This window comes from Podarcis liolepis (assembly GCF_965112155.1).
Source record: "Podarcis liolepis genome assembly, chromosome: 8".
Lineage (NCBI taxonomy): Eukaryota > Metazoa > Chordata > Lepidosauria > Squamata > Lacertidae > Podarcis > Podarcis liolepis.
In genome coordinates this window covers 78586501-78614332 of record NC_139560.1, presented here as the reverse complement: position 1 = coordinate 78614332, position 27832 = coordinate 78586501, and the positions used below count along the sequence as shown (strand labels likewise).

Below are 27832 nucleotides of genomic sequence, written 5' to 3'. Positions count from 1 at the left end.
TCAAATAATAACTTGCAAGTAATAATTTTCAAGTAAAGCATTGAATTAAACTAGACTAAGTGCACTTTATGAATTTCCTCCCTATAATCAGATATTTCAGTTTAACTACTTTTGATAGGTAGAAGGGCTTTTGAGATCCATATACTGTACCTCATTACAGTGTACTTTTGCGTGTTTACTTACTACATGCATTACAACGAAAACATGCTGTACTGGATCACAGTTATATAGGGTATTCAGAAATGTTAAGATTTAAACATTTCCAAAAAAAACACACCCCACATCACTGGGACTCAGAATCATGTATTCCCACCATGTATAGGAAGTTAAATGTGACCCGAGATACATACATGCATATGATTTCTGATTTGTTTAATTTTAACTTTCCCTCCTCCCCTTTCGGGAGGTGCGAGGTCTGTGGAAATTAGGCAAAATGCAGAACTGTGCATAGGATCTAGGACAGGGGTAGGCAACCTAAGGCCCATGGGCCACAAGTGGCCCACAGGGGTCGTTTAACCGGCCCCCGAGCTGCCCCCGAACCAAGCCGCCCACTCGGCGAGTCCCTGCGTGCTGCGCTAAACTGCCGCGGCGTGGGGACTCGCACAGTGCCGGAAATCGCGTCTGCGCATGCTCAGATCCTGAAAACCATGTCTGCGTAGACGCCGGAAATCGCTGCTGCGCATGCTCATGTGCACGTGCGATCCAGCCCACAGAAGGATCTCCGCTGGAGTGAACTGACTCAGGCGAGGTAAACCTTGCCGACCCCTGACTAGGAGTTCAGGGTTCAAATCCCTACTTAGACCTGAAGCAGTCACTAACTCCCAGTACCACAAGGTTGTTGTTAGGATAAGAGGGGAGAAAGCCATGTACAGTGGTACCTCAGGTTAAGAACTTAATTCGTTCTGGAGGTCTGTTCTTAACCTGAAACTGTTCTTAACCTGAAGCACCACTTTAGCTCATGGGGCCTCCTGCTGCTGCCGCGCCACCAGAGCACGATTTCTGTTCTCATCCTGAAGCAAAGTTCTTAACCCGAGGTACTATTTCTGGGTTAGCAGAGTCTGTAACCTGAAGCGTATGTAAACCGAGGTACCACTGTATAACCTTGGGCTTCTTGCAGGAGAGGTAGGTTTGAATAAATGCGGTGAAATAAAAGCTCCCATGTATCCTTCCTTCTGGGTGGAAGTTGTTTGCAGTTGAGCCTTGCAGCTGCAATTGCCTAGGATGGGGTTTTATCCCCTGGAAAAGAAAGCATTCTTTCAAGGTGTGAAGCTTCTGTTCACCTTAGGTTCCTACCTTATTGCAACCACAGGAATCCTCTTGTCGTTGATGGAGAGACAATCCCTGTCCCTGGGGGTAGTTTACAATGAACATTCCAAAGTATCAGTTACCCTTTCTAGGTATGCAAGAGGAATGTAGGAGAAACAGGAGATTTTACTGGGATCGGGGAGGGGAGGTTGCCTTGTCAGGTAGGTACAGGTTTTGTTGAGGTTTCTTTTTTCCTGGTATGATACAGTAGAGGAATTTAGCAAGTGGACTTAGCAGTAATTGCTTTATTGTTAAAGAACCATACCTGAATCATTCTTTTGTCTGAATGGGGTTATTAGATGAACCAGTAGTTATAAGTAGCATTAATCATGAGTTTGGTAAAACAAAGCTACTACAGAAACACAACAGGTCATGAGGTTAAATGCTGGCAGCCTGCTTCTTGCAAAGCGGGGGTGGGTGGGGGGGAAGAGAGAGGAGAAAGGAGGTCTGCAGAACAAGGCCACCTGGAGACACAGCCAAACCGGATACAGAAAAGGAGGCTGCTTCTCACAGCTGATAGTGATGGTGTAAACTGAAGTTTGAAAGCAGATGAGGAGTGTGCATTCCCTTGCTCTCAGTAAGGAATTAATAATAATAATAATAATAATAATAATAATAATAATAATTTATTATTTATACCCCGCCCATCTGGCTGAGTTTCCCCAGCCACTCTGGGCGGCTCCCAATCAAGTGTTAAAAACAGTACAGCGTTAAATATTAAAAACTTCCCTAAATAGGGCTGCCTTCAGATGTCTTTTAAAGATAGGATAGCTGCTTATTTCCTTCACATCTGAAGGGAGGGCGTTCCACAGGGCGGGCGCCACCACCGAGAAGGCCCTCTGTCTGGTTCCCTGTAACCTTACTTCTCACAATGAGGGAACCGCCAGAAGGCCCTCGGCGCTGGATCTCAGTATCCGGGCTGAACAATGGGGGTGGAGACGCTCCTTCAGGTATACAGGACCCAGGCTGTTTAGGGCTTTAAAGGTCAGCACCAACACTTTGAATTGTGCTCGGAAACATACTGGCAGCCAATGCAGATCTCTCAGAACCGGTGTTATGTGGTCCCGGCGGCCACTCCCAGTCACCAGTCTAGCTGCCGCATTCTGGATTAATTGCAGTTTCCGGGTCACCTTCAAAGGTAGCCCCACGTAGAGCGCATTGCAGTAGTCCAAGCGGGAGATAACTAGAGCATGCACCACTCTGGCGAGACAGTCCGTGGGCAGGTAGGGTCTTAACAGTGCTTTGTGCCTGTTTGTCTAGGGGATGTTCTAGAAGCAAAGATCACCAGTGTCGAAGCAATGATTCTTCAACATCAACTTTGTTGGACTGGCCATGTTGTGTGAATGCCTGATTATCGTCTTCCAGAGCAACTACTCTATTCCAAACTTAAAAATGGAAAGCGTAATGCTGGTGGTCAACAAAAGAGTTTCAAAGACCCTCTCAAGGCAAGTCTTTAAAAATGTGGTAGAAAGACCGACAACTGGGAAACACTGGCCTGTGAGTGATTGGAGAAGAGCCTTTACCAAAGGTGTATTGGGTTTTGAAGACGCTTGAACTCAGGATGAAAGGGAGACATGCGCTAAGAGGAAGGCACGCTTGGCAAACCCTCACCTTGATCAACTCTCGCCCAGAAAGCTATGTCCCCACTGTAGAAGGACATGTGGATCCAGAACTGGCCTCCACAGTCACTTACGGACTCACTTTTAAAACCATGTTTATGGAAGACAATCTTACTCGGCTACGAGTGATCGCCAAAGAAGAAATAAGATATTGCACGTATTCTAGGGGTTGCCAGCTTGGTGCCTACAGACACATAATTCCCACAGAGGCCTTCCTTCCCTGGCACCCTCAGAGCTTGAAAGATCTGAAGTATTGGTCCTGCTGTTGTTTTTGAGTCAAAGAATATGAGTCCACCACCCAAACACATTCATCATTTGATAAATGCCAAGTTGTGTTATGATGTTTATGAGCAGCCATTGTAAATCAATTCCCACAGATGACTCTATCTTTCAGTTCATCCCAAACATTTTCTCTCACTTTTGATAATCTGGGTAACAGCAAACAGCTCTGTATCTTGAGTGGTTTGATGTTCCCCTTGCTGTGCTCTGCGCTTAGATTAACGGAGCACTTCCTCGATTTTTAACATAGACTTAATCTATCAGGTATGCAGCTAAGTAACAGATTTAACTCTTGGTAATATTAATACCACTTGAAGAACTCTAGACGCGTGAGGCTGTATGAGGAAAGAGACACTTGGTAATAGAATGTCAAGGGTCAGTATACTAAGATGCGGTTAAAAAAGAAGCGTTCAAAATCAGCATTATATATTCAGGGCGTTATTCATTAAAGTGAATGCCCTGGCCCCAAGATTCAGGCTAAATCATGGCAAAGTATGAAGTTTACTTTTGTGTGTGTGCGCAAGCATGAGGGAGAAAGAAAGACAATTTATGTTAGACTATAAATGATCTGTTAGACGTAGAATTGGAAATTTACATGTGCTATAATTATAAAGATGCCATTGTATTATAAAGATGCAAGCAGACTCTTTACAGTTTGCTTATTTGTTTAAATGGAGTGGTGATTTTCAAATTGCAATGTAGGGAAAAGTGAAATCATTTGGGAGTGGGGTCGTTTCCTCAGTTGGAGGATTAGTAATGGTGGACAAACTTTCTGAATTACAGTTTTGGAACTCTTTTCTTTATGAAATAGTGTGCAACTGCAGGATAGTGTTGAGTGGGTGGAGCTGTGGTCTAAATCACTGAGGTTGGCAGTTTGAATCCCCGTGACGGGTTGAGCTCCCGTTGCTCGGTCCCTGCTGCTGCCAACCTAGCAGTTCAAAAGCACGTCAGTGCAAGTAGATAAATAGGTACCGTTCTGGCGGGAAGGTAAACGGTGTTTCTGTGCACTCTGGTTTCCGTCACAGTGTTCCGTTGCACCAGAAGCGGTTTAGTCATGCTGGCAACATTACCCAGAAAGCTGTCTGTGGACAAACGCCGGCTCCCTTGGCCAGTAAAGCGAGATGAGTGCCGCAACCCCATAGTCGCCTTTGACTGGACTTAACCATCCAGCGGTCCTTTACCTTTTACCTTAGTGTTGAGTACCTTTGATTAGCAGCAAAACACGAGCGGTTGCCAGGAGTTTCTCTGCATTTTGCAGATAAACTGTTCAGAACCTGATGCAGTCGAGTAAATTTTATGGGAGTTCTGACCCCCCCACAGGGGCCTGTAAATGGGAAATACCTGAATTGGGGTTGCATGTTTGGATTGGATATGAAGCACCGGCTGAGCAAAGGGATTGGAGAGCTAATATGGTGTGGTGTGGTGTGTCTTTGGCTGGATTTAAATTTCCAATCCTCCATCATGTTTGTGGGTGACCTCAGCCCAGCCTCCCCCAACCTGCTGCCCTCCAGATGTTTTGAACTACAACTCCCATCAGCCCCAGCGCACCCATTGTGCAGGAGCTGTAGTCCAAAATATCTGAAGGGTACCAGGTTCCAGTAGGCTGCCTTTGCCAGATCACATGCTCTCAGCCTAATCTGAGAATAATTGTGAGAATAAAAGAGGGGACCGTGTGTACCATAATAAATGCCATTTATAAGCAGGTTTTCATGTATAAATATATTTACGCCTTATAAAAAGAAAAGAAAAAAATATTTTTTCTCCCTGGCCTTGTATTTTTCATGAACGTAACAAAATTTTGTCACAGCCCTGAAATAAATATGTCACTGGAATAGTTTTAGCTTCACTTCATGTGCTGCTGTGTTATGATTTAGACACAGTTACTGTCGTTTTTTTTTAAAAAGGGATATAAAGCAACTTCATGTGTAAGCCAGTATCTGAGATCTGGTTGTTCCGAAATTTCCCCCTTTTTGAAGACATTACATGATTTAGAGATATCACTGATCTATTCTCAGCTTTTAAAAACGTTTTGTTCCTAGCAGAGCCTGGGTTATTTAGCAGTTGGTCAGAAAACAGGCATTCTGGTTTGGTATCATTTCCTCCTGGGCGCATGTGATAAGCTCTTGTCTGCTGTTCCAGAAATGGGAAGAGCTATGCTCTGTGTCATAATTTTGGCTGAGTGCCTGGAGGGGCAATGAGGGGTCTGCATATGTGAGGTTTAATTCTGTAAACTACCTTAAAGTTGGTTTTATTATTCCCTGGTGAGTAGCGGGAGGCCTGGGCGTGAGAATGTGGAGCAGGTGGTTTATTCTGCCTGCTCTGTGTGAAAGAAACATTTCCATCCCCTTTCTCTTGAGTGTATTGCTCTGCTTCTTCAACTTTGGCTAGTAGGTGATTTTCGAAGGATTTGGTTGATTTTGAGAAGCGGCTTTTGCCTCACGGCGCAAACACACAATGGCTGAATAAGAGGCCAGAAATTTAGTATCAGTTACCAGGAGGGCATATAAACAAACAAACACAACACTTTTATTTATGTTATGTACTGAGTTGAAGGGGTTCCAAAATGCAGCAGTCTGATTGGTCCAAGAACAATAGGATTCAGAATGCAGCAGTCTGATTGGTCCAAGAACAATAGGATTCAGAATGCAGCAGTCTGATTGGTCCACAGGAGCCACCCAATCCAGCTCCAGGTGGAAGTGAATCTGCAACCTGATTGACCTGATCCGCAACCCGGAATTAGCCAATCACGTGGGGCCCATTGTGTAAATAATGTATATAAAGCAGACACTCTGGGGGAACTTCCATTCCTCCTCACCACTAGGAGCTGAATAAAGAGCATGAAATCCACTCTCGACTCCAAGTATATTTCAATTTACATGTCATTAGAATGGGAGACTCTTAATTTCAGGGTTTTGGGTTCGAGTCCCACTTTGGACCAAAGATTCCTGCATTGCATGGAGTTGGACTAAATGACCCTCATACTCCCTTCAAACTCTATGATTCTGTGAACCGCAGGTGAAAATGAACAAACTATACTGTGGACATTCAGTGGAGATACCCATAGGGTCGTAAATCCCAGAGCTTAAAATAGCCAGTTGCTTTGTTTTCCCTTTGCCATGTTTTGGACGCACCAGGGCTCTTCAAGTAAATGCATAATTCTGGGTTTCTTTTAGGATGAAGGTCTTTTGTTATGTGCTGCAGTGGCTGAATCAGGGGGACGGGGACCGGGGTGGGGGGGGGAGTTTCTGCTCCTAATTATCATCTTGCCTCCTGAGTTTAATTTTGTCGTTGTCTTTCCCCATTAGCTCTGCAGCTCAAGGCTTTGGCTAGCAACAGACTGTTTAACACACTTGTCAGTTTGAATGTTTCCTTTGGGCTTCCCAGAGTCGTGCTAATTTCGCTCTGTTGGCGGTTCTTAATTGTGTGAGCAGCGGCAGAACAACTGAAGAGTCACCCCTCGAATGTGCTCTCTTCTGGCTGATACAATGATGCACCCGTACAGCAGAATCGTTGCTAATGGTTGTGATAACTAAAAACACTGATTAGCAAGTTCCATTCATCTCAAAAGAGAATTAGAAGAGTTTCTAATTAGGGTTGAAGTGTTTAGAGCTGGAGGTGAAATGTTTGAAATCAGGATGGGGCAACTTGAGCAACGCTGGCAGTGCAATCCTATATAGTCCTGTACTCAGAAGTAAGTCACGTTTAATTCAGTGGGGCTGTGGTCTAAACCACTGAGCCTCTTGGGCTTGCCGATCAGAAGGTCGGCAGTTCGAATCCCCGCAACCGGGTGAGGTCCCGTTGCTCTGTCCCAGCTTCTGCCAACCTAAGCAGTTTGAAAGCACACCAGTGCAAGTAGATAAATAGGTACCACTGTGTCGGGAAGGTAAATGGTGTTTCCCTGTGCTCTGGTTTCCGTCATGGTGTTCCGTTGCACCAGAAGCAGTTTAGTCATGCTGGCCACTTGACATGGAAAGCTGTCTGTGGACAAACGCTGGCTCCCGGCCTGAAAGTGAGATGAGCGCCGCAACCCCATAGTCGCCTTTGACTGGACTTAGCTGTCTAGGGGTCCTTTACCTTTATTCCCACAGATAAGTGGGCATAGGATTGCAGTCTAAGAATCCTGTCAGAAATGTATCCTGGGTAGAACCACAATAATGCGCTACTTTTTAGTCCCATAAAATTAATAAGCTGTGCTGTCACTGTCACAAACATTTTGTTTATTACGGTTCTCCCTTCAAGGACCTTGCAGTAGGCTGGTATGGCCTTCCATCTAGGAAGATCTTAAGGCCAGACCTGTTTAACTGCCTTCTAACCATTCTCCAAAACACAAGTATATCTTGTGGACTAGAAACTTCAGTAATTAAAAAAACCCCTGATGTTTACATTCCTAGAAATGTTGGACTCCATAAACCACATGCTGCCTGCAGCTATATGAGATCATGCACAGGACGCAGGAGGCGTAAAGATCATTGCAAAAAAACAACCCTGAATTGGTCTGTAACAAATTTTAATAGCTTGCCTACTTGCTCTGAAACAAATGTTAACGTGGCCTAACTAGATATTTGTTGCAAAGAGTAAGCGCTTTTTATTTTTTAAAAAATAAAACCCATAAAGTTCAGTAGATTTTTTAATTTTTAATTTTATTTTATTTTATTGTCTTTGGCTTATCGCCAAAGAGAATTTCCTCCTTGTCCCTGTGATCTGGGGCAGGGGTATTGAATAACGTGAAGATAAGTTAATTTGTGCCTGCACAGACTTGCCCACGCTTGAGAGGCAACCTAATTATTCTTGCTTGATTTTGGAAAGGTTCATTAAACCTTACCACGAACAAGATATCTCAGGGCAGCTGCTGTTGTATCTGACACCTTCCTGGATTTCTTAAAGCCTTCAGTTCATCTTTATGGTTTCATGCTTCCTGTGGCGACGGAAGGACACACAGTTCTGTATCCCCATGTCCACTCTGCCGTACAATGTCATAAATGTTTGGTTGCTCCTCTCTCTCCTCTTTCTGTAATGTGAACACCAGCCACCAGCGCTTGTCAACATTTGGCCTATTAGCAGTGCCATTCCTCAGCATGTTTACTCAGAGGTCGGCCCATTGAGTTCAGTGAGACTTACTCTCATTAAGAGTAAACCAAGAGCACAATCCATTGGGAAGCAATGCCATTGAAATCAATGGGAACAGAGCAGCACTGAATTCTTGGGCTGCCTCCATACATTTTAGTAGTGTTTGTTCAGGAGAGAAAGCCCGAGAATTGTACTCTGAAGATCACAGCCTCCTCTCTTTCCTTATTTCTAGAAAGGAATTAGGCTTCCCACAATTTACTTCAGTGTAAGTTCAACCACAGAGCCTAGGGCTTGCCAATCAGAAGGTTGGCGGTTCGAATCCCCGCGATGGGGTGAGCTCCCGTTGCTCGGTCCCTGCTCCTGCCAACCTAGCAGTTCAAAAGCACGTCAAAGTGCAAGTAGATAAATAGGTACCACTCAGGCTGGAAGGTAAATGGTGTTTCTGTGCACTGCTCTGGTTCGCCAGAAGCGGCTTAGTCATGCTGGCCACATGATCAGGAAGCTGTATGCTGGCTCCCTTGGCCAGTAAAGTGAGATGAGCGCCGCAACCCCAGAGTTGTCCACGACTGGACCTAATGGTCAGGGGTCCCTTTACCTTTACCTAAGTTCAACCAGCTTTTGTGTGTGTGTAAAATAAAGCCAGCTACATTTACTACAGGGATTGGCAACTATTTTTTGGTCAATGGGCACCTTTGGAGTTTTGAGAAAGGGCCATTGGTGCGCACACTACATGGGGACATGTGCTCAGAAGAAGCAAGCACGAACTGAACAGGTAAAAAGCAACGTTCATTTGCACAGCAACTGATTGGGTGCAAGGAACCCACTGCAATGAAATCTAATTTACAATTAATATACATTTCAGATTTGCATTCTTCTGACAAGGCAGTGAATATTTTTGCCATGATTGGGAAGTGGGAGTAGAGCTGCCTGTTGGAGGGAACCATATGTCATGAGCTGGGCCCTGAATTCCTAATGTTTACTGTTCATTTACTCTCCTTTCAACTTCTTCCCTCTTCTGAGATGCTTTGTGAAGTTGTGAATTCAGGACTTACTGCAGGTTTCCTTATGTAGGTAAGGAATCCCAGGTGAAATGTTTTCTGTTGAAAGACACTCCATGCTAAACATGTGCTTGCAAGTGAATTGTGAAGTCAGGCCAACATGGTGTAATTTGACATAATTCTGTTTACATGTGACGTCCTGGCCTGAAACTGAGATGAAGCAAAAGCCTGTGATTTTTAAGGGGTTCTTTTACTTATTTTTAACTCACTTTAAGCTTGGATTCAGCATTTGATTATGCACATGGGGTATTAAGATGTGTTTTTTTCTAGGACAGTCTATGTAAACTGGTATGCTATTATTATTATTATTATTATTATTATTATTATTATTATTATTATTATTGGTTTGGATAGGTTTGCCAGCAGGCTTCAGCCAAGTAAGCTTAAAGGTAGATCTCGTATTCAGAGGCAGTACACATCTAATTCCCAGATGATGGAGGAAAGACAGGACTGCTTGGCCTCTGTTTGAAGACAGGAATGTTGGACCAGATGGAGCCAGATCTAATATTTATTTTTCGGTTCTTAGCGCCATCTCCTGCAATTTGGCAGTTTTAGGCATCGTGGTCTGAATGAGGAAAAATGAACACAGAAGAGAAAATAAATGAATAAAGAGAAGCATTGGAGACACACACCTGCTCATTTCTTGCTGGAGAGTTAAACAAGAATTGAGGAGGAACCTGGGTGGCTGGTGAGATACTAGTCCATGGCCTGGCATCCTTTCAAGTCACCTCATGAATGGAGGAGAGGGGGAGGGCACAACATGCAAACCCATTTTTAAGAAGCAACTGGTCACCAGTAAGCCAAATGGGGTGATCCAGTACCAAATAGAAACACATTCAGTGCAAGCAAACGTACCCTTGTTTCTTTCGTTGACTGCTGCTCTAGGATCACATCTTAAGCCTAGATTTAGTTGATGCAGAAGGAAACATGCAATCTCTTGTCCGAACAAGATTCAGAGGTGTGGCGTTGCTGCTGTTGTTGTTTTTTTAAAAAAGGTTGTTAATCTGTTTACATAACGTATTCAGGAGTGGGGAGTCAAGCAAACATTTTACTGAGATCGCAGACCGGTATATCACTTCAGATTGCGTATGGGGGCTCATATGTTTGAAGGACTTGCAATTAGAAATGAGTAAACCCCTTCATTGGGGCCAATGGTTCCACCATATTCTGTCTCTTGACAAACTCACTTCCTACATGGCATGCAGTCAGGTGTGTTTTTTTACAGAAGAGCATTTAGTCATGTTAATCGCCATGCGCAGCCTGAAATGGTACAGCCCAGACACAGGTTTTCCACCTCAGTAAGAAACTAGGCCTAATGGATCAATCAATAAGATTGCCAATCTTATACCTGCTCTTCCTTCAAGGAAATTTGAGCAGAATCCTGCTTTGCTTCAACCTGACCCATCTGACTGAATTGCCTCTGTACTGTGTGCCTAGAGAACATAAGAAGCGTGGAGAAAGAAAATATCCGCCTGGGGATAGCAGCCATCGATAGCCTTGTCCTCCATGAATTAGCCTAACCCTCTTTCAAAGACACTGAAGTTGTTGGCCACCAATGCCTCTTGAGAGAGCAAATTCCATCGTTTCAGAACACACCCTATTTTATACAGTGGCATTCCTATCTTCCTCGACCCTTGGTCATGCTGGCTGAACCTAATGGGGGGCGGGTCCTGCAACTTCTGGAGAGCCAGAAATCCCTCACCCCAGCTTTACATGATGATATGAATGTGAAGGGACGCAGGTGGCTTGCCAATCAGAAGGTCGGTGGTTCGAATCCCCGCAACGGAGTGAGCTCCTGTTGTTCGGTCCCTGCTCCTGCAAACCTAGCAGTTCGAAAGAATGTCAGAGTGCAAGTAGATAAATAGGTACCGCTCCGGCGGGAAGGTAAACTGCGTTTCCGTGTGCTGCTCTGGTTCACCAGAAGTAGCTTAGTCATGTTGGCCACATGACCCGGAAGCTGTCTGCGGACAAACGCCGGCTCCCTCGGCCTATAGAGTGAGATGAGCATCGCAACCCCACAGTCGTCCATGACTGGACCTAACGGTCAGGGGTACCTTTACCTTATGAATGTGAAGGTTCCTGTGAGCTTCAGGAGACTAGTGGTTATCCAAGGATAGCTGATCACATAAACAACATATGAGGTTCTACCACTCTGTTGTCTCCTGCCAAAGAAAGAGGAGATTTATTTAAGAAAAACTTTTGCCCATTAGCGATAGCATGCGTAACAAATAAGCTACTGGAAACAAAACAAAAAAATGACACTGAAACATTGAGATAGAGATTATTAGAAGCCGTTAATTCATGATGAATATTCATCTGGAATTGTGTGACCTTTATTTGGTTTGCACCCATAAATGCTTTGCTTATGCTTTTATATACTGTTGGTTTCTAACAGATAAAGTTATTTTAGCTTTTAGGTAATAAACGTAACCCATGGGTGCAAACATAAACAGAGATCAGGTGTTATTCTTGTTGCATTAAGCTAAAATATTGTGTTAGAAGGGTTCCAGTTATAGTTTTAATCCCAGGAGTGTAGCTCATGCAAGGGGTTTTTGTCTAGGAAAATGTGTGATACCTACATGCAGACTGTAGCATACAAGAGTTGTGCAGCCCTCTTTTTCACTGCCTTGGGAAGCCACGATTGCCTACGACTCCCCAGAGTTTGTGTCACTTGCACACAAAATGTTTACACATTATTTTAATAGGGGAAAGGGGTTGACACATGAAGTAGCCCTTAGTTTTCAGGTGTAAAAAGCCACTGAATTGCTTTAATCGTGGTACAGTGAGCTCACACATATTTAACTTGTGCATATTTAGCTTTACACACTTGGCAAAAAAATTAAAATTAAAAGGGAGGCAGAAAGGGAAGTGGGCACCCGGAAGAAAAGACTTTGGCAATCCCACTCACTGTTGCACCCAATGTGTTTTGACCATACACAATTTTGGTGTGATGCCTTGAACGTAACCCCTGCGTAGGTTGAGGACTTCCTGTGCTTGAAAGACACATCATGTACAGTGGTGCCTCGCAAGACGAAATTAATTCGTTCCGCGAGTTTTTTCGTCTAGCGAATTTTTCGTCTTGCGAAGCACGGTGTCGGAAAAGTTTTGGAAAAGCTTCAAAAATCGCCAAAAACCTCAAAAAAGGCTACCACACCGCGTTCTATGAGTTGCTCCTCGAAATCAAGTCGCAACTGTATTAACGGTGTTAAGAAAAAGGAAGCAAACTTGCAAAAAACGCAAGACGTTTTCGTCTTGCGAAGCAAGCCCATAGGGAAATTCGTCTTGCGAAGCGGCTCAAAAACCGCAAAATCCTTTCGTCTAGCGAGTTTTTTGTCTTGCGAGGCATTTGTCTTGCGGGGCACCACTGTACATTCTGGAAGAATAGCTATGTTAGGCCCAGTTCATACGTTTCCTGGGCCAATGATTCCGTTCACAAGGAGGAAAAAGTGTATGTTCTCCCTCTGACATCTAATGTGTATCTAATGTCAAGTCTAAGTTGTGAAAACTGTGTGCATGCATGCCTGATCTTTTTTTGGGGGGTGAGGAGACATAATCTGAATTGGGCCTCCATATGGACCATCAGCATCATGAATTATATTACTTGTGTTCTAGAGGCATACCTAGGCACCCTTGGCATGGAGCTGTATCAGCACATAGACCTGTTCCTTGTGCCCTTGGCAGTTGCTGGCTCTCTCTTGTCTTCCTTCGCGATTCTTGAGTGCTACTGTGCTTCTTGCGCCCTAAACAATGACCTAAACAACCCCTAGATGTGCCCCTGGTGATGCTGAGCTAACCTGCTGCCAGTTAGTATAAGGCCACTTTCTAAGTTCCCAAAACATTTGTTGTGGCACGGTCCAAAATCTTACTTCATCAAATGATGGTGATTAATTTGATTACAGTGGTACCTCGGGTTACATACGTTTCAGGTTACAGACTCTGCTAACCCAGAAATAGTGCTTCAGGTTAAGTACTTTGCTTCAGGATGAGAACAGAAATCGGGCTCCGGCGGCACAGCAGCAGCAGGAGGCCCCATTAGCTAAAGTGGTGCTTCAGGTTAAGAACAGTTTCAGGTTAAGTACAGACCTCCGGAGCGAATTAAGTACTTAACCCGAGGTACCACTGTACCTAACCACCATTCACCGTAACGTCGTAGGGTGGGTTGCAGTGATTTTAACAATACGATACAGTGGTACCTCTAGATGCGAACGGGATCCGTTCCGGAGCCCCGTTCACATCTAGAAGCAAACGTAACCAGCGACAGCATGTCTGCACACACGCAAGCAGCGAAACCCGGAAGTAACGCGCTCCGTTACTTCCGGGTTGCCGCGGAGCGCAACTCAAACTCGCTCATCCCGAAGCACATTCAACCCGAGGTATGACTGTCTTTAAAAACAGTTTAAAACATCACAGTCACACAGCTAGGGTGCATCCTAAAAAATAAATATCTCTCAGGTAAATATAGTTTTTCTGTTCCTCCCCCCCCCCCACTGCCTATTATTGTTTTGAGTTGAGCATCTCAAGACATGCTGACACATTGTTTAATGTGTAATTTTAACTGATAGATGTTTTTGCTTTCAGATAACCACCCTCATTAACCATAAGGATAAGCCAAAGAAGTCAGACAAGACTTTGAGAGCGGTCCAGCAAGTGGGCCAAGCCGTAAAACTGGCTGTTGGGAGATTTGTCATGGTAGGCGAAGCTATAGCCAATGAAAACCAAGAGCTGAAAGAGGAAATGAAGGTTGCTTGCACTGAAGCAAAGCAAGCAGGTAAGTGGGTATTTATAGAGCACCAGAGGCTTGCCATCATCTCTGCCGTGAGAACCCCAGAAAATGCTTCCTTCTCCCAGCTGCTAAAGATAGCTTGAGAGGTGGTGATTAAAGCCATTGGGTGTTGATTTGGTCTGCAAGGAAGAATTGCAATTTTTTTAGTATTTGGAGCAGCGCTCATATCTCCCTACTGGGATTTCTTCTAGCTAGGATGTCTACTTTTTTGCTGAAATTGTACTAACTCCTTCTGTTGATTACTGGCATATAGCCAGTTGGGTAAATTGAAGCATTAACCTGGAGAAATTGTGGAATGACCCAGCTCCTCAGGAATAATCCTTATGTCATTATGTAAAATAGAGAATGTGGTAATGATTGCGTTGGCTCATTGGAGAATCCTCTGCGGCTTCTGGAAGGAAGTCCCAGGTGTCTAGGCACCTAAATTGGGGGGTGACTACATTTTGCACTCTCTAAATGATGATGTAAAAAGATGGCCAGTCAGAGAGTGAAGCACTAGAGAATAAAAAAGTTTGCCAACAACCCCCCCCCCCCCAAATCTTGCCCCAGCGGCATGGCTATAAAATGATCACTTGAGACCTCTGCTCACAAAACAGCCTTGCAATAAACACCCCTTCTGATGTTTAAAAAGATAGAAATTGAACATTTTCTGATATTATGATTATGATTATTATATTGAATTGATTAGTCACTTGATCTTGCCCAGGCCAACACAATGCGACTTACAACCAAACAAATAAGCAGACAAAAAACAAAGCTCCACATAAATCAATTAAAACCAAGAGGAAAAAGAAATACATCTAAAACATTCTGCCCACTTCTAAAAGCCCACAGATGTTACAAGGCCAAGGCCTGGTTATAGAGGAAAGCTTTTGCCTGTCATGCTTCCAGGACCTGAGAAAATAATGGAGGAAACCCTAGTTTTATACTTTAAAACAATAGAAAAAGAAGGAGGCGTTATTGAGCCTCCCTTCATCAATAATGAAAACAGAACGGCACCTTATTCTTCCAAACATCCCTTCCCAGGGATTTTCAAACTGATACAGAATGAAACTTTGCAAAAGAACTAGCTGCTCAGTTCCAGAGTTTTAAAATAGAATTGATGGAAACTGGGAAACAACTAGTTCAGCTCGTAAGAAGAATTTTTATTTTATTTTATTTTTTTACAAACAGGCACTTGGGACTGAAGATATTGCAAAAGTGGTGTTAGAAGTAGAGTTGGTACCTGACAGTACTGTCAAAAAATTGAAAAGAGAGAAGCAAGTAATAAAATACCAACTGGGGGAGGCAGAAAACGTAGTCTTCATCATGATGACAGATGAAAATGAATGATGGGTTGAATTAGAAAACAGAGAAATACCCGGTTTCCCAATATACATGCTTGCATTGTGGAAGCAAAAACTAATAACATTTCCAAAGACTTAAGAGGGTCCATCTATCCCTTGGTCTTAAGTGTGGAGAACGAGAAAAGAAAAAAATGTCGCCGTTTGTTTCACCTTTTAAACCCCTTGCTATTCACACAGATCTCCCGCCCCCAATCCAAACAGGCATTGTGAATATGTCCTTCTGGAAAACAAGGGGTTGTACAGTCTGTGAGACTATACTGCGGTATCTGAATAGGAATACAAAGACAAATTTCAGGGGGGTGCTCTCTGTGACGGCTTAATTATCATCATTCGAGCATTAGAGTGATTTGGGAGTGGGCTGGGAATCATAGGGGATGAGGAGATTTGCATTTCCTTCGGCAGTTATTTGTCCCTAGACCTTTAGCGCTGTTGATTTAAGACGGTGTACACTCCTCAATACAGTCGTACCTTGGTTTTCGAACAGCCTAGTTCTCAAACATTTTGGCTTGCAAACAATCAAAACCCAGAAGTGACTGTTCCAGTTTTCGAACGTTCTTTTGGAAGCTGAACGTCCGGTGGGCCTTCCACAGCTTCCGATTGGCTGCAGGAGCTTCCTGCAGCCAATCAGAAGCCGCGCTTTGGAAGTCGAACACTTTGGAAGTTAAACGGACTTCCGGAACGGATTCCGTTCGACTTCCAGGCTACGACTGTACTCAAAATAGCTCTGAATCTGTTTTAATTGCTGTACTTTGCTTAATTTGTAGGTGAGACGATAGCACAGCTTACAGATGTAGCTACCATGGACCATCCAGAATCTGATGGCCAGATAACAATTTTCACGGACAAAACAGGAGTGGTAAAGGCTGCAAGACTGTTGCTTTCTTCAGTGACTAAAGTGTTGGTGTTGGCCGACAGAATAGTTATTAAGCAAATTATAACTTCTAGAAACAAGGTATTCAAGGTTTTCTGAATATGGGCACTTCATGCTTGCGTGACTGAACGAGTTGAGTGAGAATGAGGCTTTGTATAGGACTGATAGCATTCCCTTTTATAGATTTTTCAAAGCTAAATGCTTTAAAATGCTGTTGATTTCAATGGGAGCTAGTTAAATAAATTGGACCCAGATGTACAGACGGTGACCGTTTTGCGCAGGGGTTCCATTCCTGGTTCCCTTGTGCATTAGCAGAGTGCACTTTATGCCTGTATTTAACTCAGATTAGACTGTATCAATTATGTATTAGCCGTTTTTTGAGCAATAATAACCACCTCCTTAATATGTAACTGCTACACAGCAAACCACAGAATAGGAATAATTGAACATAAATGACCAGATAGGTTGGGAGTTGAGCTACATGTTGGAATCAAAAGATGAGAGGAGACTTGCAATAGGAATAACTGACTTGAGTTGGGTGGCCAATTAACATAAGAAAATATTTCTTGCGTCTAAAATGCAAAACTAAATGTTTCAGAGATATTTTTTTCTCTTTACCAGCGATATTATAGGTATGTCATTGATAGCTTTCTTAAATTTGTTTGGTAGGTCCTTGTGACAATGGAACAGCTAGAAAGAGTGAGCAGTTTTCAGGAATTTGTGCAAATATTCAGTCAGTTTGGAAATGAAATGGTGGAGTTTGCCCATCTAACTGGAGACCGACAAAACGTAAGTATTGCGAGAAAGCCTGCTGCCCTGTGCTTTAAAAAAAGTAAATAAATGAAGTATATTTAAGCAAAGTACTGCGTTTTTCCCCCTGCCTGCTTCCAAAGGAGAGGAACAGTCATCTGTTCTGCCACATTAAAAACCTCACACTTGCTATTTAATAACTTAGTGGCTGTATTTGAATATCCATTTCTCAGCATATGAGCTTTATGTACTTACACACAGCTGTTTCACTGCTCCCTTTATGCTGGAGGGACAACAAGCCAGGAAGATTCAGTCAATCATAGCTTCCTGTTAGGCCCAAGCTGCCAGCATGCCTGAAAGCCATTAACCATAGTTTGCTGGGCTAGATGTAATGAGAAGCTATAGTTGGCTGCAGGTTCCTGGCTTGCTTTCCTGCTCGACTGAAGGGAGGAGCGAAGCAGCAGTGTGCGGGTGCAGGTAGTTCATCCATACCTTAGCTTACTAAGCGAATAGTTCATCATCTGAACACGGCCATTGAATGTAATAATAATAATTTATTATTTGTTCCCCGCCCATCTGCCTGAGTTTCCCCAGCCATTCTGGGCAGCTTCCAACAAAGATTAAAAATACATTAAAATGTCACAGATTAAAAACTTCCCTAAACAGGGCTGCCTTCAGATGTCTAAGAGTCTGGTAGTTGTTCCTCTCTTTGACATCTGGTGGGAAGGCCCTCTGCCTGGTTCCCTGTAGCTTTACTTCTCGCAGTGAGGGAACCGCCAGAAGGCCCTCGGCGCTGGACCTCAGTGTCCGGGCAGAACGATGGGGTGGAGACGCTCCTTCAGGTATACTGGGCCGAGGCCGTTTAGGGCTTTAAAGGTCAACACCAGCACTTTGAATTGTGCTCGGAAACGTGCTGGGAGCCAATGTAGATCTTTCAAGACCAGTGTTATGTGGTCTTGGCGGCCGCCCCCAGTCACCAGTCTAGCTGCCGCAGTGTAGGCTACTTTGCACAGATGGGCAACGTATTGGGTATCTTAAGGCATAAAGCTCATTAGGAACATTGAGATTTCATTTGGCTGTCATTGGCTGAGAGCTAAGTGCAGCCTTCACAACTGGTGCCCTATATCTGGGGCTGATGGGAGTTGCGGTTCAAAATATTTGGCGGTTGCCATGTGGGTGAAGCCTGCTAAATGGAACTGTCAGGTTCATAGGCAGTATACCTCTGAATGGCAGGTGGCCGAGACAAATAGTTGGGGAAGGTAGTTTCTGCTTCCGTGTCCTGCATGCGTATATCCTAGAGGCATCTGGCTTGATATTTTTAGAAACAGGATGTGGCCTGGATGGACCTTGGATCTGATCTAGCAAGGGGGTTCATACATTCCTACAACCATTTTTGGCAAGGGATATCTGTGTATGAAGTGGAACTCTTTAGAATGAGACAAGCTGGTGAACCAGCCTTGAAACGGAACGAGAGGTGTGAATCGCCCAGATCAAATAGACATGAATGAAAACAGCTCCAGCATACTCTAGGCGACCTTAATAAGGAAATCAAACTATTTGTGCTCCAGTTACAGAGGGTGACTTTACATAATCAAAGACCCATGTGGGTTTGTTTCCATTATCTGGATTCCATATTTGTCTTTGATTGCTGGTAATAGATCCCACGTGGATTGCTAGTTCACAATAAACAGTGGAAGCCGCAACTTGGCAGGATTCCTATATCACGGGATCGGCTTAGCAGCAATTTCCTTCAACCTCCCTGCCTCTTGATCACCTAGTACAGTGGTACCTCGGGTTACATACGCTTCAGGATACAGACTCCACTAACCCAGAAATAGTGCTTCAGGCTAAGAACTTTGCTTCAGGATAAGAACAGAAATCGTGCTCCGGTGGCAGCAGGAGGCCCCCTTAGCTTCAAGTGGTGCTTCAGGTTAAGAACAGTTTCAGGTTAAGAACGGACCTCCGGAACAAATTAAGTACTTAACCTGAGGTACCACTGTACTCTTATTCCCTACCCTCAAACCCCACAGCATATAGCTTCTCCTGAACCCAAGGTTTGGGGATTTTGTTCGGTCTCTTCTGTATGATTTCCTCCTTCTTGTGTCTTTTCCTTGCCCCATTTTCTGCAAGACACTTACTCCTTCCTTTGGGTCAAGGGCAGCCCATCTTGTTTTTGCCACCTGAGGCAAACCCAGAAGGTTGCCTCCACCCCACACCTGCAGCCTTGCTTAAACAGGGTCATGTGGCTGTGGTTGCTTCCGGAAAGATCCCATGGAATGCAAAACAAGGCAGACAAATATGTGATGTTTTATATATTTCCTGTGTGAAAGAACATTTATGATTCAATGGAGATTACGCATTTCATGGTAGTCTGGCGATTTATATGGCAAAGGCACACATGCTCAAACTGATACAGCTTCAAAGACAAGACAGTTGAACTGCATCAGTCAATAAATCTTAAAACAGTGAAGACCCAGAAGTCCAAAGGTGTCAGTAACATGTTTGCCTTATTACAGCACATTTTACATTTTGAGTCTTTTGGATTTTATTTATCAGTAGAGTCTATCGTATTTATCAGTAGAGTCTATCGTAGGAGGACGTTTTGAGTACAGTGGTACCTCGGGTTAAGTACTTAATTCGTTCTGGAGATCCGTTCTTACCCTGAAACTGTTCTAAACCTGAAGCACCACTTTAGCTAATGGGGCCTCCTGCTGCTGCACAATTTCTGTTCTCATCCTGAAGCAAAGTTCTTAACCCAAGGTGCTATTTCTGGGTTAGCGGAGTCTGTAACCTGAAGCGTATGTAACCTGAAGCGTATGTAACCCAAGGTACCACTGTATTACCTTAATCTATCGGATGCTGCTTTCAGGTGTCAGAGATATGGGATCTATCTCAGATGAGTTAATTTACAGAGTTAAGCTGGTTTAACAGTTATCCTCTCACCACAGATAGCCTAGCCTGTGAGAGGGCTGGGGATCTCTAATACAGGATTTACACTTCACCAGACTACAGTTCTCTGGGTGCTGGGCTGGATAGCCACAACAGTTAATCTACACTAAAAACTCTGTAGGTTGATAGTGTAGATATATATGAAGCCTGCAAACAGATAATAGAGTTCAGCTGTAATGTTTAATGCCACCCGAATTTTACAGAAAAGCTGTCCAGATACCTCGTCATTAGATAAGGAAGCAGCTAAGCTCTTTGATTGGCTATCCACCAAGAGTGTTTTCATTTTCTTTCCTTAGGATCTGAAAGACGAAAAGAAAAAGGCCAAGATGGCAGCGGCAAGGGCTATTCTCGAGAAATGTACCATGATGCTTCTCACTGCTTCCAAGGTAACTCGTTTACTCATGTGCCATTAGCAAAGTCTTAGCATGTGACATTAGCAAAGAAGAAATTGACTGAAGCAACACCAGCCAACGCATAGGGAGGCTAGAGGGCTTTCCAAAAGGCAGTGTTGACAAATGCAATGGCTGACTAATTGGTGGGATTGATAAGCAGCCTTGACTGTTTTGCTTGAGGGAAGGAGGCAGAGCATAGAGAGAGTCTTCCCTGCAGCAGAAGCTGATTTAGGGCAGTGCCTCTGGTTCCCCTCTGCCGGGAGCTGGAGCTGGGCCGGTGGGCACAGGGTGCCACAAAACTTAAAGGTGTAGTTCACACGCAGAATTGGAGGCGAGAAGCTGGAAGGCGCAGAATTTTGGCCTTGCACAGGGCGCTGCTGAAATTCGAAAGGCCAAAGTCTGCCCCTGCCTGCAGACTGCACAGAGACGCCTGGATAATACCTGAAGGAGCGTCTCCACGCCCATCGTTCCGCCCGGACGCTGAGGTCCAGCACCGAGGGCCTTCTGGTGGTTCCCTCATTGTGAGAAGCAAAGCTACAGGGAACCAGGCAGAGGGCGTTCTCGGTAGTGGCGCCCGCCCTGTGGAACGCCCTCCCATCAGATGTCAAAGCGATAAACAACTACCTGACATTCAGAAGACATCTTAAGGACATCAGGGAAGTTTTTAATGTGTGACATTTTAGTGTATTTTTGGTCTCTGTGGAAGCCACCCAGAGTGGCTGGGGAAACGCAGCCAGATGGACGAGGTACAAATAATAAATTATTATTATTATTATTATTATTATTATTATTATTATTATTATTATTATTATTTTCAACCTTTATTTCCAAGACCTGTTTAAGACATCCTGACTGTGAATCGGCACGTGTAAACAAAGGAGCCGTGTTCCACAGGATGAGACTAGCTTTGGAGCAGGTAATAGAGATTGTAACAGACTCACGACCCAGTGGAGAGAATGAACCAGGCCCAGTGAGCATCTATACTGGCATCAAGGAATTCAAGGTAAGGACAAAATAGTGAGGGGTTTTTTTGTTTTTGTTTTGAGAGTGTGGCTTAAATCCCTAGGTGGAGACACATGAGCACAAAACCACCTTCTGTATACTTGGATTGAAGGGCAATAGAGGTTTCCTTTCCTCCAAGGGAAAACAGGAGGCACTCTTTCATGGAACCACACTGGTACTAAGGGCCCTTTATATATTAAGGAACTCTGCGTGTAGAAGTAAAATGAATTCTGTTCAGTTTCAAATACCAGATAACTGGCAGTAGGTGCCAGAGTTTTGTCTGCCTTTCGTGCAAAAACAATTCAAAAAAATTAATCCAAGAACACTGGTAAGTATTTAAGGTCCCCAACCCTAATCTGCGGGTTGCCATCTGATTGGATTTTATTCTGACCCTGATCTGATTTTAGGATGTATTTTAATTGATTGTCTGATTTTATGTTAATGTGTTATATATTTGATGTTAGCCGCTCTGAGCCTGGTTTTGGCCAGGGAGGGCGGGGTATAAATAAAAATAAAAATTATTATTACTACTACTACTACTACTACTATTAGTTTCTGCTGTGAATGATATTACTGAAGGTGTTCTGAGTTAATTTAAAGACAAATCCAATTTGAGAGGCTTTTGTACAGTGGTAACTCAGGTTATATACGCTTCGGGTTACAGACTCCGCTAACCCAGAAATAGTGCTTCAGGTTAAGAACTTTGCTTCAGGATGAGAACAGAAATCGTGCTCCGGCGGCACAGCAGCAGCAGGATTTCACTGGTGTTATACACCATCTGTACATCGTTTTCATTATATTTCCTTTAAAGCACTGCAGGCAGTGAAATTTATTTCCTCTTTCCATAATTTCCCTCAATCTTCTAATTGTATATTATGACCAATATCTTAAGCCCAGTACAGTGGTACCTCGGGTTAAGTACTTAATTCGTTCCGGACGTCCGTTCTTAACCTGAAACTGTTCTTAACCTGAAGCACCACTTTAGCTAATAGGGCCTCCTGCTGCCGCCGTGCCGCCGGAGCATGATTTCTGTTCTTATCCTGAAGCAAAGTTCTTAACCTGAAGCACTATTTCTGGGTTAGCGGAGTCTGAGGTACCACTGTACTTGATTCACAGCTCTTAACCATTACAGTACACTTGTTAGTCTTCTATGATTTTTTGAGATGTCTTCGTGGTTCTCCCCGCCCTGTTTCACAGAATAAGGTGGAAGGATTGCGGGAGAATCTTTATCTTCTGTCAAAGGAAAATCTTCGGGCAATGCTCCGTGTTGTCCTTGAGCACACAGAGGACTTTACTGATTCTGCTTATACTAGCCACGAGAACAGAGAGCGCATCTTGGAACTCTCCAAGCAAGCAAAGATGGAACTGGAGCAGCTGGTGTCAGCGTGGATGTATGCTGTAAGATTTTTTCTTTCCCCCCCTAGCATTGCTGATTCATTTACGTTTGCTTCAAAAGAAATACACTTCAAGGGCAATTTGCAGAGAACAGTTTATTTGATAACCCTAATAACATCCCATTACAATATTGCAAACATCATAAGTTAATTATAATCCTTGCCGTTGGTTTTTTAAAACTTCGTTTTGTTTAGTTGTGTTTTGCAGTCGTTTACAAACCAGATATAAACACACACTAATAATTGGAGATGCACAGATACACACACACACACAACACACACACCTCTCACTGTTGGCTAATATAGAAAAATACACTTGTATTGGACATATTTATTTGTCCTCTGGAGTCTGATTAACCTTTCCATTAACATTGGCTTGGCAGCCCCAACATATGGTTTGGGAGCACCAGATGTTGCAGCATGGCTAATGCTAAATAGGTGTGAATCTGGCCCCTTGGATGGAGGCCGGATTAAGATGGTTGGGGGCTTTGGTGCAGTTCCCAAAATAGGGCCACTTTCCCCCCAAAGTAAACATAGAATAATGTACCACAAAATAAGACTCGTGGTATCTTGAAGACAAACAAATTTTTATCTTCAGGTTTATGGTACAAACTTTCATGAACTAATAATAAATATTGTGAGCATGTACAGTTTTGCATTTAAATTCACATAACTCAATGTTTTGCTCACTTGGGTCAATATCCAACTCTCGGCCTAACCTGCTTCACCTGTTGTGAAGACACAACAAAAGGTGTAAAATGGCGGCCCAATGGGTGCTTGTGTCATAGGCAACAAATTTTGGTTCCTTTAACCAGAGTGATGCATATTTGTACTATAAAGGACCATTATTTTTCTGACTGCCCACCACCACCCCCAGTCTTAATCTGGCCTCCTGGTTGGTTGCTTTAGATATGTAAGTCCAACTTGTAAAATCGTGTTTGAATTGAGCTTACCCCTAGGTTAGTTTGCACAGGGGGTTGATTCCTCATTGGACTGGGAGCGGGGACTGCGGAACGTAGAGCGATCTTTCATTTTAGAAATGTTTTTGTTTACTTTTTACTATTTTACCAATGGACTGTGGGCCACACCTCCAGTAAGTAGACATGGTCTGTTTCTTCCCCAATCTGTCATTTACCCCTGCAGGGTAGGTTTGGATAAGAGAGCAAGTAGCCCAAGGTCACTGATGAACATAATGTCATAGGTTTCCAGGACGCTTACCTTTTATGCTGCACTGACTTACACAACAAACAGAAGGGGCGCGGGTGGCGTTGTGGTCTAAACCACTGAGCTTCTTGGGCTTGCCGATCGAAAGGTCGGTGGTTCAAATCCCTGCGACGGGGTGAGCTCCCGTTGCTGTCCCAGTTCCTGCCAACCTAGTAGTTCAGAAGAACGCCAGTGCAAGTAGAAAAATTGGTACTGCTATGACAGGAAGGTAAACGGTGTTTCCGTGTGCTCTGGTTTCCGTCACAGTGTCCCGTTGTGCCAGAAGCGCTTTAGCCATGCTGGCCACATGACCCAGAAAGCTGTCTGTGAACAAACGCCAGCTCCCTCTTCCTGAAAGGGAGATGAGCGTCGCAACCCCATAGTCACCTTTGACTGGACTTAACCATCCAGGGTTTTACTTTTTTTAAAAAAACACAACAAGCAAGTCACATGGTCAGGACTGGCTAACAAATTCTTGTCTAACAGAAGCAAAGTGGATTGCTCTATATCTTTAATTCTGTGACAGAGAAGCATGCCGGAAAAAGCAGAACATATATAGTCAAACCCTAGTATCATGGAATTGTAGAGTTAGAAGAGACCCAGAGGGTTTAGGGAAGTTTTTTAATATTTAATGTTGTATTGTTTTTAACACTTGATTGGAAGCCGCCCAGAGTGGCTGGGGAAACTCAGCCAGATGGGCGGGATATAAATAATAAATTATTATTATTAACAAGTAATAAATTATTATTATTATTATTATTATTAATAAATAATAAATTATTATTATTATTAGAATCATAGAATCATAGAGTTGGAAGAGACCACAAGGGCCATCGAGTCCAACCTCCTGCCAAGCAGGAAACAATATTATTATTATTATTCAGGAATCCCTGTCCCTGCTTACTCCAAAGAAAAGTCTTACTTTGTTCAGAGAGCTTAACTTCCAAATCAGTATGCACAGGGCTGCACCTTTTACTTGCAAACCCATGTTTGAATTATGATTATGACGATGAATTGTTTAAACGACCGAATTGCCTAAAAACCCATCCTGCGGGATTGGGAATTGTTTCTCTCCAGCAAAGTCAGAGGAAAAAGGATGTCACGGAAGACCTGGAAGTAGCAATATTAAAAATGTGTCAGTGTATGACCGAGCTTCAGAGAGAAGTAAGTGCAATTCAGTACAATCTGCAGTAAATTTCGGGAGCTTCTTGGGCTTTGATATGTGTAACTTTCTGAAAAACAAATCCTTGGCTCAGCAGATATATAATCATGTGATGGTAGTTCCAACTAATTGAATCTACCACTTGAGCCTTTTTTTATATTGCGAGATATAAGTAGGTAGCCATGTTGGTCTGCTGTAGTCGAAACAAAATTAAAAAATTCCTTCCAGTAGAGACCAACTAAGTTTGTTATTGGTATGAGCTTTCGTGTGCATGCACACGAAGAAGTATCTGAAGAAGTGTTGCATGCACACGAAAGCTCATACCAATAACAAACTTACCATATTTTTCGCTCTATAGGACACACCTTGTTTTAGAGGGGGAGAACAAGGGGAAAAAAATCTCCCCCTCTCTGCTCAGCGCACCTTCAGCGAAGCGGCAGGAGAAGCGGAGCCCCTTCCATTTCTCCTCCTGCTTGGCTGAAGGGGCGCTGCGCAGCTCTCCCTCTCTGCTGAAGCCACGAGAGTCTTGCTCTCCTGGCTTCAGCAAAAGGAACCTGAAGCCTCCAGAGTGCAGCAGGAACTCACGCTGTGCTCCGCAGGCTTCAGGCGGCTGTCCCTGAAGCCTGGAGAGCTAGAGGGGTCGGTGCGCTTCTGAGGCTTCGCGTTGCTATCGCTGAAGCCAAGGAGCCTGCATTCGCTCCATAGGACGCACACACATTTCCCCTTGATTTTTGGAAGGGGAAAAGTGCGTCCTATAGAGCAAAAAATACGGTAGTTGGTCTCTAAGGTGCTACTGGAAGGAATTTTTTTAGTTTATATTGTGAGGTTATCTTGAAGTAATTACCTGCAGAGAAGCCTGCTAGCATGACCTGAATACAAGAACACACATTGCTAAGTAATATTTTAGAATTCGGCCTGTCATGGCTTGGGTTCATTCTTCTTATGTAATCTATTGCCCAGTCAATGCTCTGGTAGCACCTTGAGCTGTGGCATTATTTAACCTAAGTGCCGGTCAGGGTGTTTCTGGGAGCCCCAGGTAAGCTGCTCTGAGCCCACTTAGGAAGGACAGCTAGACATATGCATGGAAAAATAAGACACATCCGTTTACAGTTAAACACAACTACCAGTAATGGAGGGAAGGTGGGGTTGGAGATGCTTAACTGACCTGGGAGGTGAGTTGCTGCTGCTGACTGGGAGGGATGGTTCGGTGGGGAAGGCAGCTCAGCGCAAGTGCTCTGGTGGAGCCAATCCATTGTTCCTGTTGTTGTGCAGGCACAACAATGTCCCCAATGCACTGCTGCCTCACCCCTCGGCTTCTGGGGAGCCAGCAACAACTCCGGGAGGTTGGGCAAACATCTCTGCTCCACCATGCTCTGTGAGACTGATCGTAATTCTTCAATTCTTTTTTTGTGATGAGGAATTGGAAAAAGAATGTTGCATAATGATGGAAGTTTTGTACATCTCGCCCAGTCTTAATTTGCTCTGAATTGTCCACCACAGGTAATCTGGTGTTGTAACCTACTGGTTTCTTTCTTTCTTTCTTTCTTTCTTTCTTTCTTTCTTTCTTTCTTTCTTTCTTTCTTTCTTCTCCTCCTCCCCAAATATATATATCAAAGCTTCACAGTGCAGCAACATCTGTCGCAGCAGACGTGATAAAATACCATTCTGACCACCTTGTTTTGAAAGCTCTGAAGATCTGCGGGACAGAAGGAAACATAGAAGCAGTTGCAGAACACAGCTGTAAGCTCTCTGAACAGAAAGAACAGTTGATTGAAGTAAGTTGGCGTCATGTTCATGAACATGTTCAAAAATGCTTTAATATTAAGATTTAAAGCAGTCTTGAGTTTTTGTCAGTTTGGGGCACACCTGTGAAATGTGTGCAGGTTCCGACTCCACAAACATGCCCATGCCCACACCTCAGGGTTGGGGCATCAGTTGACTAGGCTGTTAGGCCTTGCAGTACCACGGTTCTCAAGTTTGCCTGTTCTGTGCTTTGCCTGGACTCAGGGATGGGGGAGCACATTAAACATAAAGGTAAAGGGACCCCTGATCATTGGGTCCAGTTGTGGCCGACTCTGGGGTTGCGGCGCTCATCTCGCTTTATTGGCCGAGGGAGCTGGCGTACAGCTTCCGGGTCATGTGGCCAGCATGACTAAGCCGCTTCTGGCGAACCAGAGCAGCGCACAGAAACGCTGTTTACCTTCCCACCAGAGTGGTACCTATTTATCTACTTGCACTTTTGACGTGCTTTCGAACTGCTAGGTTGGCAGGAGCAGGGACTGAGCAACGGGAGCTCACCCCGTCGCGGGGATTCGAACTGCCGACCTTCTGATGGGCAAGTCCTAGGCTCTGTGGTTTAACCCACAGCGCCACCCTCATCCCTAACATACATAGCACAGCATTAAAAAAAAAGTAAGAGGAGCCTTGTATTAGGCCAGTGGTTCTCCCCAACTTTTTTCTTTCGCCACAGCATTAGGCCAGTGGCTCACCTAGTCCACTATTCTGGTCTCACCGTGGCAAAACAGATGCCTTTGGAATGCCTAACAAGCAGGAGTGCAACAACACCCTCCCCACGTGTGATTCTGAGCAACTGTCACTCAAAAGCATACACAATCCGACAGTGGGACGTGGGTGGCGCTGTGGTCTAAACCA

At 44.0% G+C, this 27832-nt stretch overlaps 1 protein-coding gene across 4 annotated transcripts in view; it reads left to right on the top strand.

Moving 5' to 3' along the window:
- The window catches only part of CTNNAL1 (catenin alpha like 1), a 57605-nt gene that overhangs the window by 6686 nt on the left and 23087 nt on the right, over window positions 1-27832 (top strand). For all 4 annotated transcript variants that reach the window (XR_014529599.1, XR_014529600.1, XM_083519159.1 and 1 more), the window contains exons 2-9: window positions 13907-14096; window positions 16222-16409; window positions 16998-17117; window positions 20324-20413; window positions 21252-21422; window positions 22619-22819; window positions 25096-25182; window positions 26797-26955. Coding sequence is in view for 2 of the 4 variants with exons in the window: in XM_083519159.1 (XP_083375285.1) it covers window positions 13907-14096; window positions 16222-16409; window positions 16998-17117; window positions 20324-20413; window positions 21252-21422; window positions 22619-22819; window positions 25096-25182; window positions 26797-26955 (1206 nt within the window). In the remaining 2 variants the exon portion in view is untranslated. The remainder of the gene's footprint in view (window positions 1-13906; window positions 14097-16221; window positions 16410-16997; window positions 17118-20323; window positions 20414-21251; window positions 21423-22618; window positions 22820-25095; window positions 25183-26796; window positions 26956-27832) is intronic.